The 11,561-nt window shown below is 37.7% G+C and overlaps 1 protein-coding gene across 1 annotated transcript; it reads left to right on the forward strand.

The window, feature by feature from the left end:
• Positions 1 to 903: 903 nt before the first annotated feature.
• LOC111467164 (probable galactinol--sucrose galactosyltransferase 2) lies at positions 904 to 8,077 on the forward strand. Its single transcript, XM_023111956.1, has 14 exons — positions 904 to 1,085; positions 2,605 to 2,815; positions 3,322 to 3,566; positions 3,881 to 3,971; positions 4,063 to 4,111; positions 4,198 to 4,289; positions 4,362 to 4,469; positions 5,383 to 5,508; positions 5,581 to 6,133; positions 6,233 to 6,300; positions 6,524 to 6,658; positions 6,883 to 7,100; positions 7,362 to 7,450; positions 7,537 to 8,077. The coding sequence occupies exons 2-14, from the start codon at positions 2,625 to 2,627 to the stop codon at positions 7,891 to 7,893; spliced, it is 2,322 nt and encodes a 773-aa protein (XP_022967724.1). The 5' UTR covers positions 904 to 1,085; positions 2,605 to 2,624; the 3' UTR covers positions 7,894 to 8,077.
• The last annotated feature ends 3,484 nt before the right edge of the window (positions 8,078 to 11,561 follow it).

Consider the following 11,561-nt stretch of genomic DNA (forward strand, 5'->3'; position numbering starts at 1 on the left):
GATTGATTGAGTTGACCTGACTAAATAAATGTCAATTCATGAATCGACCTAAATTTTTTGTTTTTCGAAAACTTAACCCAATCTAAACAAAACAAAAATATAACCATCTAAGCTCACCGTTAGCAGATATTGTCTGTTTTGGTCTGTTACGTATCACCATTAATTTCACCATTTTAAAATGTGTTTACTAGGAGAGGTTTTTGTTCCCCTCTCCAACCAATGTGACATCTCATAGTTTACCCCCTTGGAGCCAGCGTCCTCGCTAGTACACCGCCCAGTGGTCTGACTCTAGTACCATTTGTACCAGTCCAAACTCACTACTAGCAGAGGTTTTCGTTCCCCTCTCCAACCAATGTGACATCTCATAGTTTACCCCCCTTGGAGCCAGCGTCCTCGCTAGTACACCGCCCAGTGGTCTGACTCTAGTACCATTTGTACCAGTCCAAACTCACTACTAGCAGATATTGCCCGTTTAGACATGTTACGTGTCGCAGTCAACTTCACGATTTTAAAACACGTCTACTAATAGATATTGTTTGGATTCAATAGTGTAAATTAGTCAATAACTAAAACTATTTAAATTTTTTCTAAACTTAAATTAAAAAAAAAATTATGGTGTAAAATAAATAGTAAAAAAAAATTCAGTTGAAAAAAGGATTTTTTTTTTTTTTAAATGTCAAAATTTACCGGCTGACAGAGACATTTTCAACTATTAATAAATAAAAGATTCTGTAATAATTAGCAAGTCATAAAAGAGACGGAATTACAATAATATATATATATCCAAGATAAAATTAATTTCCACGTGTCGTGATCTGATGCGATCTGAACCTGAAACTTGCTCGATGTTTAACGCTCCGACCCGTATAAATACCACCTTCTTCTTCTTCCCCAACTCACTCGATCGTGGTTTCTGTGTGAACAAAATCCATTCACCGGAGGCCGTTCTGTTCTTCTTCTTCGTTCCTTTAATTTCTTTCTCTTTCAAGAGCATTCCTCACAGGAACGCTTTTCTTCAAGTTTCTTCTCAGCTTCTGGTGAGGAGACCGGCCACTCTGCAACTTCTCTCGCTAAAGAGCTAATCGGTGAGTTATTCTGGTGGAGGCTTTGGTGTTGCGTTTTTCTTTTTTGTATCTGTTTCGAATTTGTGCCTTCCTCTGGTGTTGGGAGTGTTGATTGAACATACACGGAACTTGAGCTGCGGTTTTGCCAAGAATCTCTCTGTTCTTGCTCAGTTCAGATTTTGAAGGATTTCAAAATTGTGGCCGTCATTCTGTTGTTGATTTCGTAATTATGAACTGGTGATTTCGGTTCTGTGTTTGATTCCGAGTTTTCGTGTTCGAATCGAGCTTCAGGCGGCCGAGAGTAGTGAGATTGAGCCCTACGCGAACATCCTTTTCTTAGATCGTAGCTCAGATCTACCTTTCTCTGTGATTCTCAAGCGTTTTCCCCTAATTTCTTGCAGATCACGACGATTTGTGAGATTTTAATCTGATTATTCATGGACTTACTGAAATACCTCTCCCTCCAAAAAGTTACAATAGAACGGAAACCAAGAAATTTACAATCGGAACAGAACAACGCAAAAATAATTAGGTCTGAAATCGATGAGTTGGAGAGATTCAATCTTCTACGAGATGATCGAATTTGACGGCTTCTTGATTCTCTTTTGCGTATCTGTATTGTTCTCTGTGTTTGCACTTTTCCTTTTTGCATTTCACCCTCGCTTTCTTCCAAAGATGAATTTTATTGTTTTTCTCGCTTATCAATATCCTTGTATGAACGAATATTCTGTGTTTATGAATTTTTTTTTTTCTTCCCGCCCGGGTAACCGGAGTAAGCCAGCTAGCGTCGTCTCCCTTCACACGGCGGTGAAGGAAAAAATGAAATCCGTGTCTTCTTCTTCTTTCTTTCCTCCTTTTTTGTTGACCTTTTTCTCTCAACTAATAAAAATGTTTTTATTTCAAATATAATATTCCCTTGTATTTTTATTTTTATTTATGGTTTAACATTTTAAATGAGTTTAAATAAAACAAGTTTTTGTTTTTATTTAATATTTAAAATAATTAAACCAGATTATTTATGTTTTTATTTTTAATTTTTTTTAATCCTACATACATACATACATACATATATATATTATATTCCCAAATAGAGCTTATTGGTGAAATATTTTCAATTATGAATTATTTATTCTCTGCTGTTTGCTTACCATAAACCAGTTTGATTCTTCTCTCTTCGGCGGTAACGGGACTACGAACCTCCACAATTATATAATATTATCTATTTTGAATATAAACTTTTATGTTTTTGCTTTTGATTTCTCCAAACAAACAGAAAAAAAAACGGTATCAATGGAGATATATTCTTTATTTATAAACGTAGGATAAATCCCTTATAGACCCACGATCAACTTCTTGATTAGCGGAGGTAGAAAACTTTATGTGGGTGTTGGTGATGCCCAATGAAGAGGCAATCTTGATTTCTCTTATGACTTTTAGTTCAGACACTTGGGTTGAATTCTAACTTCTTATATATATATATATATATATTTAAATCCTTTCTGATTGGCTGATGATGATTTTCTATTTTAAACTCGTGCAGCGACTGTTTGGTGATCAACAATGACGATCACACCCAAGATTTCTATCAACGATGGCAACTTGGTGGTTCATGGGAAGACCATACTGACTGGCGTGCCTGACAACATTGTGCTGACTCCAGGATCAGGCCTTGGACTCGTTGCTGGCGCATTCATTGGTGCCACTGCTTCCAACAGTAAAAGTCTGCACGTTTTCCCTGTGGGTGTGTTAGAGTAAGTACAAGTAAAAACCCTCTTCGTAGGACTTCAAGTTTTACAGTACTGTGGGTGTTTTCAAGTTTTCAATTACTTGCCATTTATCGTTTTATAAGTTTCGAACAAATGATGTACTTTGTTTGAAGACTTCAGAGAAGGAGTTGAGCCTCGATTAAGGGGAGGCGGTTTGAAGGCTCAATAGGCCTCATGGGAGGCTCTATAATGTACTTTGTTCGAGGAGAGGATTGTTGAGAGGGAGTCACACATTGGCTAATATAGGGAATGATCGTGAGTTTATAAGTAAGGAACATATGTCCATTGGTATGAGGCCTCTTGGAGAAGTCTAAAGCAAAGCCATGAGAGCTTATGTTCAAAGTAGACAATATCATACCATTGTGAAGATTCGTGATTCTTAACATTTACTTTTGAAGTTCTGTTTGATCCTTGAGCTGAGTAGATTTAATAAGTAGCTATGGTATATAATTCATATGAACTATTCTAATTTCTGCCCCATTTCATATCAGGGGTCAGCGCTTCCTGTGTTGTTTTCGTTTCACGTTATGGTGGATGACACAGAGAATGGGAACATCTGGGAGAGACATCCCTTTTGAGACACAGTTCCTGCTTATGGAGAGCAAGGGAACCGAAGGGGAGGATCCTGATAATTCATCGACCATCTACACTGTCTTCCTTCCTCTTCTTGAAGGCCAATTCCGTGCTGCCCTGCAGGGCAATGAAAAGAATGAGATGGAGATTTGCCTCGAGAGCGGTGAGTAGATCATAATCAACAAACAATTATCATATGTTGTAGGATGCACACACACCCTGCTGTCTTATTTATTTGGTCTGTCACTTCCTACAATAGTTCCATCCTGGTGGACGGTAATGAAGAAGATATAACTTTCTGTTGGGGTGGAGCTGTCATTAATGAGAACCAACCTCGCTGGAGAAATCTTTTAATTACCATCACGGGAATGAATCAAATAATGGAGTTTTATAGCACTTGGAGGAGAATATAGGAAGGATCAAGTTACAAAGAAACGAAACGACCTGTTTTTGTTGGTGTTTGAATTGGTTTTGCAGGAGATAATTCTGTTGAGACAAACCAAGGACTTTCTCTTGTCTATATGCATGCTGGGACCAATCCCTTTGAAGTTATCAATCAAGCAGTGAAGTAAGTTTCCAAATAACTTGGGTTGTTTCGTTTTTTCTTTTTTACAGACACATGTAATGTTAATTTGATAATGATTAAATGATTATGACAGGGCTGTTGAAAAGCATATGCAAACTTTTCTACATCGAGAGAAGAAAAAGGTAGGAGAAAATCTTGTTTTGACAGTATAATTTTACTATGCTATTCTGTTCTTAGAGGCTCAATTGTGTTGTATTGTCTTTTGCAGTTACCTTCCTTCCTTGACTGGTTTGGTTGGTGTACTTGGGATGCTTTTTACACCGATGTCACCGCTGAGGGTATTATGGAAGGTCTCGAAAGGTGATAAAATTTTTAATACTGATATATTGGTGATGTTTGAGATTAAATTGCTAACATTTGGGGTGCTTGCAGCCTATCAGAGGGAGGGGCACCTCCAAAATTCTTGATCATAGATGATGGTTGGCAACAGATTGAGAGCAAACCAAAGGATGCTGATTGTGTTGTACAAGAAGGAGCACAGTAAGATATCTTTCTCTTATGAACTCTGTCTCACTATTTCGTTTTGTATTAGACTTGTGTGCATATCTCATCGAATCTATGTTGGGTTATTGGAAGAAAATTGGTTGATGAAATGAATTGTGATTATCTCAGTGGAACATTTTATAGTGGGGAATAAAACAATACATCTCCCATATTATATGCTGTTTTCTTTCTTTTGCCACTAATACACATTTTCCACCTAGATGTCACTCCGCTGTCCTTTATTGTTATAATCTGACAACACATAGGCTCATCGTTAGTAGATATTGTCTTTTTTGGACTTTTTCTTTCGAGTTTCCTCTCAAGGTTTTTAAAATGTGTCTGATAAGGAGAGGTTTCCATACCCTTATAACGAATTCTTCGTTCTCCTCTCTAACCGATGTGAGATTTCACAATTCACCCCCCTTCGGTGTCCACCGTCCTCGTTGGCATTCATTCCCTTCTCCAATCGATGTGAGACCCCCTCAAATCATCTCCTTTAGGGCCCGATGTCCTTGATGACACACCGCCTCATGTCCACCCCCCTTCGGGGCTCAGCCTCCTTGTTGACACATCGCCCGGTGTCTAACTCTGATACCATTTGTAACAGCCCAAGCCCACCGCTAGCAAATATTGTCCTCTTTAAGCTTTCCCTTTCAAGTTTCACCTCAAGATTTTTAAAACGCATCTACTAGAGAGAGATTTTCACACCCTTATAAACCATGCATGCTTCTTCCTTCTCTCTAATTGATGTGGAATCTCACTAACACACTACTAGTTTTTATGCTTGCATGAGGGTGAAGTTCATTTAATGATGGGATGCGTCCATATCTTGTTACAATATAGGTTATGGCTTGAGTTAGATCAAGCAATTGATTTCTTAATCACTTGATGACACTTCTTATTTGTGTAGGTTTGCGAGTAGGCTTTCAGGAATAAAAGAAAACCACAAGTTTCAGAAAAATGAGAAGAACAATGAGCAGCAAGTCCCAGGCCTGAAGGTGGTTGTTGATGATGCCAAGCAACAGCACAATGTGAAGTAAGTGTTCAATTGCTCTTGGGCCACAAATTTGAATTGGAAAAGCAAATTTCTAACCCATATATCATGCAGATTTGTGTATGCGTGGCATGCTTTAGCTGGTTATTGGGGTGGAGTGAAGCCAGCAGGTCCAGGGCTGGAGCACTATGAGTCTGCTTTGGCATACCCAGTCCAGTCACCGGGCATGTTGGGCAACCAACCAGACATAGTTGTAGACAGCCTTGCTGTTCATGGGATTGGCCTTGTTCATCCAAAGAAAGTCTTTAATTTCTATAACGAGCTTCATTCCTACTTGGCTTCATGTGGTATCGATGGTGTAAAGGTTGATGTGCAAAACATTATTGAGACCCTCGGTGCTGGTCATGGTGGTCGAGTTGCGCTTACTCGTAGCTACCATCAGGCCCTCGAAGCATCAATTGCTCGAAACTTTTCCGACAATGGTTGCATTGCCTGTATGTGCCACAACACCGATGGTCTCTACAGTGCCAAACAGACTGCGGTTATGAGAGCTTCTAATGACTATTACCCTCGTGATCCTGCCTCCCACACCATTCATATCTCTTCTGTAGCTTACAATTCTCTTTTCCTTGGAGAGTTCATGCAGCCTGACTGGGATATGTTCCATGTAAGAAACTTTCTGTGCATGAATTTGTTCTCTCTCGTGCCGATTACGAGTCGTTTTATGCCTCTAACTCATCTCATTTATCTTTGCTTTTCTTTTCAGAGTTTACATCCTACAGCAGAGTATCACGGAGCTGCTCGTGCGATTGGTGGATGTGCAATCTATGTCAGGTAGTTTATGTGCCTGACATGTTTTGTTGAGGATTGTTGGGAGAGGAATACATCTCCATTGGTACAAGGTCTTTTGGAGAAACCAAAAGTAAAGCCATTAGAGCTTATGCTCAAAGTGGACAATATCGTACCATTGTGGAGATACGTGGTTCCTAACATGTTTGTCTGCATTCGGTCCAAGTATGGTAATAGGAATGAATTAACTTTTTGTAATTTATCACAGTGACAAACCAGGCAACCACAACTTTGAGTTGTTGAAGAAGCTAGTCCTTCCTGATGGATCAGTTCTTCGTGCACAGTTACCTGGCCGACCGACACATGACTCTATGTTCAACGATCCAGCTAGAGATGGCACCAGGTTTGTTTTATATTCACTTTCCTTCCTCCTATTGTCTATTCTATTCACCTCTTGTAACGATCTAAGCCCACTACTAGCCGTTTTTAAAATGTGTCTGGTTTTTAGGATGAGGTTTCCACACCCTTATAAAGAAGGTTTCGTTTTCTTTCCCAATCAATATGGGATTTCACACCTCTCATTCCAGACAATTGGTGATAATAAGTGTTTTTTCCTCCTTTTTCCAGCCTGCTCAAAATTTGGAATATGAACAAGTGTTCTGGTGTTGTTGGAGTATTCAACTGCCAGGGTGCTGGTTGGTGCAGGATCACGAAGAAGACTCGCATTCACGACGAGTCTCCAGGTACCCTCACCACCTCTGTCCGTGCAGCCGATGTCGATGCTATTTCCCAAGTTGCCAGTGCCGATTGGAAGGGCGATTCTATCGTTTATGCTTATCGATCAGGTACTTGGATCATCAAGATTCATGAAAGACTTCTCTTTTATAGAACTGATAGAGAAATTGTTGAGGAGGGTTGGGAGCAAGTCCCACGTTAGCTAATTAAGGGGATGATCATAGGTTTATAAGTAAGGAATACATCTCTATGGGTAAGAGATCTTTTAGGGAAACCGAAAGCAAAACCACGAGAGTTTATGCTCAAAGTGGACAATATCATACCATTACGTAGAGTTCTGGTTCCTAACAGGAATTTAATTTGTTTTTTAGGAGAATTGACTCGATTGCCAAAAGGTGCCTCGGTTCCAGTGACCCTCAAAGCTCTAGAATATGATCTTTTCCATATTTCTCCTCTAAAGGTACACAACTTTCTTCACTCTATATCTCGTTTTTTTGTTTATCATCGCATTGTGTAGATTAACCAAAATGATGTTTTGATTTTCAGGACATCACCTCAAACATCTCATTTGCACCAATCGGTCTGCTCGACATGTTCAACATCGGCGGTGCCATCGAGCAAGTCGATGTCCAAGTGATCGAACCATTGCTAGAGTTCGACGGTGAAATTGCCTCCGAGCTAACCGGCTCTCTCCCCAATGATCGACCTCCAACAGCCACAATCACCTTGAAAACTCGAGGTTGTGGAAGGTTTGGTGTATACTCATCTCAACGACCTCTAAAATGCAGTGTGGACAAGACAGATACCGACTTTGTGTACGACGAGGCAACGGGATTAGTCACCTTCACCGTCCCTATCCCAACCGAGGAAATGTATAGATGGAGCATTGAAATTCAAGTTTAAGTGAATGTCTTTGTATGCTTAAGTTCATATTTTGCTAATGCTACCATATCATTTAATAATGGCGTAGGGAGAAGAGAGAGAGAAGGCAAGGAGGAAATTATAATGTGTCCATGTAATGAATATATGGTGGAAATGGTTGTAATCTAATTCTCTTTATGCAATAATAAATCTTTACTCTTTGCTACCTCTCTTATTTTACACTCCCTCGAACCTAAAATATAGGGTTACTGACCTATTGAAACGGTTTGAAACTCGTCAAGATATTTACACGAACACATTGTATTTAAAAATCTCAAGCTTAAAGTGACAAAAAATACCTTTGAATTTTGGCACCTAGAAAAAGATCGAGCTTCATGGTACCCAAAGATCAAGCACTAAGTATGTGTTCAAGCTCGGTTTGAGAACAATTTCTTGGTGTAGCAAAAGACAACCAATAGTATCATTGTCAACTATAGAAGCAGAGTATATAGCAGCTAAAGAAAATACATGATTGAAACTCTTAACCGGGAATTTACACTAGAAAATTGATTATTCAATATCACTTAATTGTGACAACCAACTGTGGCTCGCCTAGTAGAAAATTCGAGATTTTGTGCTAGAACAAAGCATGTGGAGGTGCATTACCATCTCATTAGAGAACGTCTTGACGAAAGAATACGAATGACCAACTGGCAAACTTGTTTACAAGAGGGCTTAATGATGACAAAGATCAAAAGTATTAATTGATATGAACCCCAACCCCAATCCAATCGCTTACATTTTCAATAAGAAATTGTGAAATATCCAATCATCCGTTGACACCGAGTACTACAGATATTTCCATGATGGTCTTTTAAAATCCAATGAGTTCTCTCGTGTCACTAACTTCCTACCAAACAGCGTGACAGGTCAATATCGTCATCTAGTTCAAACGAGGATCTAATTAAGAGTAGCTAACATTCATGTGATCAAACAGATGGAAACCCCATCGTTATTACTCAAATTTCATGTATGAATGAGAAAAACGAACGCTAAAAAAGAAGCCTCGATTGATTCGAGTAGCAACTTCATGTCAACATCTTTAACTTTATGTTATCGCTCATCTCTTTTGTGTTTCTAAATATATTCGAAAATTCAATTTCATTAATAAAAATTTTAGATTTAGATGAACTAAATTAAATTAAAGTATAAAAAATTCACAAATTTTAACAAAATTAGAAAGATATATATATATATATATATATATATTAATTAGCTATTTCCAACTCATCACCGACAAGAACTGACAGATGCTATTTTGTGTTTTTCATATATTTCTAAAATAGCACCAACTACTTGTCACGCACGACCTCACACTTAATCACACGCGCGCCGCCAAGAAATGAGAAAATTAAAATCGTACGTTCGAAAGCGCGAGTATATATTACTGTACTCTCGCGCGTGTGATTGAACTGGTTGTCATTGTCGTGTCGGTCACGCGGCTCCAAGAAGTCCTTGTCGAATTCTGTGAATTTCTGTAAGAAATAACCATTCGTGTTCTGCCACGTCACCACGTCCTTTGAAATTCATGCCTGGCTGTTTGAGTTGCACTGCCAGCTCACTGCCTCCATTAAACCTTCTTTAAAAGAAAATCATGATTATTTTCAAAAACATATTTATACGCATGAATATATATTTTATATATATATATATATATATAAATAATAGATAAAATCTTATCAATTTCAAATATCAAATATTTACTAATCACGACAGGTTGTTAACTTCAATTACAAATTTTAGATATTATTAAATTTTTTAAAAGGTAGGGTTTGGTTAGGTTGTAATCCTATTTTCGACCCGACAAAAATAAATATGAACTAGAAAATCGAACTGGGTTTTCGAATTTTCGAAACCAAACCGTTTATAGTTTGGGTTAAGTAGCCTAGATTAAAACTACTATACTAGTATATCTTTGATACAGTCATCGATTCTCCCGTCACAATTACCACGAGCAAAGAGATTGTTAAGTAGCCTAGATTACTGTTTATAGTTTGGGTTAAGTAGCCTAGGAATTATCGAGTCATATGAACATCTATAGTTAAAATAACATTTTGGTCAATCCTCTTATTTTGGCCCGTTACGTATGGTCGTCAGCCTCATGGTTTTACAATGTGTCTGCTAGGAGAGGTGTCTACACTCTTATAAGGAATGATTCATTCCCCTTTCCAACCAATATGGGATCTCACAATCCACTCTCCTTGCAGGCTTAGCATTCTCGCTAACACATCGCCCGATGTCTGGCTCTGATACTATTTGTAACAGCCTAAGTCCACCACTAGCAGATATTGTCTGCTTTGTCCTATTACGTATTGTTGTCAGCCTCACGATTTTACAACGTGTCTGCTAGGGAGAGATTTCCACACTCTTATAAGGAATGTTTCGTTCTCCAATCTAATCAAGTTGGGATCTCACAATAATTTATGTATTTTAAGAATAAATATTTATATATTTTAGTAATGAATTGGCTAGTCCCTATTATTAATGCTTATCCACGGGTTTTCATTACAAGCAATCCAAATAAAGCAAATTGTAGTAGTATTGTACGGACTGCCTTGTAATCTATACCTGTTCGGTCTTAATAAAGAATGTAAGTGATATAAACCAAGAGACATCAATTATACAAGATGCTTCAACAAAGATGGGAAGAAAATATTGTTGAAATTATCAAAAGATATTTCAATTCATGCCACATTGAAGAATAATGAAGTTTTATGTTATAAATTTTGGGTAGATTACAATTTGGAGTAATTTAAGTTATTGCATTTCATTTATGTATTTTAAGACTTTTTATTTACTATAGGTTACAATTACATTATGGCCATTACGTATGAATATTACAACTCTTGGAATGCCTTTAATAGTTTGATTTTGAGGCTATATAAAGTCATGTATGTTGTATGTGTAAGAGACTTGGAAAATATAGTAAAATAAGCATTTGTGCTCTTCTTTAGCCAATGGCTAAGTTTATTTGCAATTGTATGTAGTTTAGGTTGCATGTAGAATCATTCAAGCTCGACATGATCAATCTTGCTTGTGGAGTGATTCGAATCTCAAACAAGTGTTCTTGCCTTGAGATATTTGATCAACAAGAATCATTCAAGCTAGACGTGATCGATCTTGCTTTGGAGTGACTCGAATCTCAAACAATGTTTTTGCCTTGAGATATTCGATCAACAAGGTAATCCGAATCTTACTTCTCTTGTAGCGATTCCTTATCATATCAATAAGTGTTCAACAAAAGTGAAAGGTTATAAGATGTAGCAAGAGTTTAGAGAATTAGAGTTGACCAACGTGTTTTAGGGTTATAATGATATATGCAAGGGTGCGCATTCGAACTCCTACAAGAAAACGACCTCATTAACCCCTTATTTGTTTCATATATTGTAATAACCTAACATTCTGGGTTTAGAACGACTAAGGCCGGTACTACATGCATACTGAAAACAATTGAAAACCCGCAAAAAAAAAAAAAAAAAAAAAAAACTATCAGAGAAAATATTTTCTAAAAAATGTCGAGTATTAAAAATACCCAATAATTTACCCTATTGCTGTATTTATGACATGCAATCACGAACAAGACGATCTATGCTAACATAACTATAATGAAACTTACAACTTTCATATGCACGATTCAATCTCGATCGCTT

The sequence above is a fragment of the Cucurbita maxima genome, unplaced genomic scaffold, assembly GCF_002738345.1.
Source record: "Cucurbita maxima cultivar Rimu unplaced genomic scaffold, Cmax_1.0 Cma_Scf00033, whole genome shotgun sequence".
Taxonomy (NCBI): Eukaryota; Viridiplantae; Streptophyta; class Magnoliopsida; order Cucurbitales; family Cucurbitaceae; genus Cucurbita; species Cucurbita maxima.

Excerpts from the sequence above, each read along its gene's own strand:
- LOC111467164 (XM_023111956.1), top strand. The coding sequence starts at position 2,625 with ATGACGATCACACCCAAGATTTCTATCAACGATGGCAACTTGGTGGTT. Across the intron at positions 6,134-6,232 it reads CTGACTGGGATATGTTCCAT|AGTTTACATCCTACAGCAGA; the intron begins GTAAGAAACTTT and ends TTTTCTTTTCAG. Across the intron at positions 7,101-7,361 it reads CGTTTATGCTTATCGATCAG|GAGAATTGACTCGATTGCCA; the intron begins GTACTTGGATCA and ends TTTGTTTTTTAG.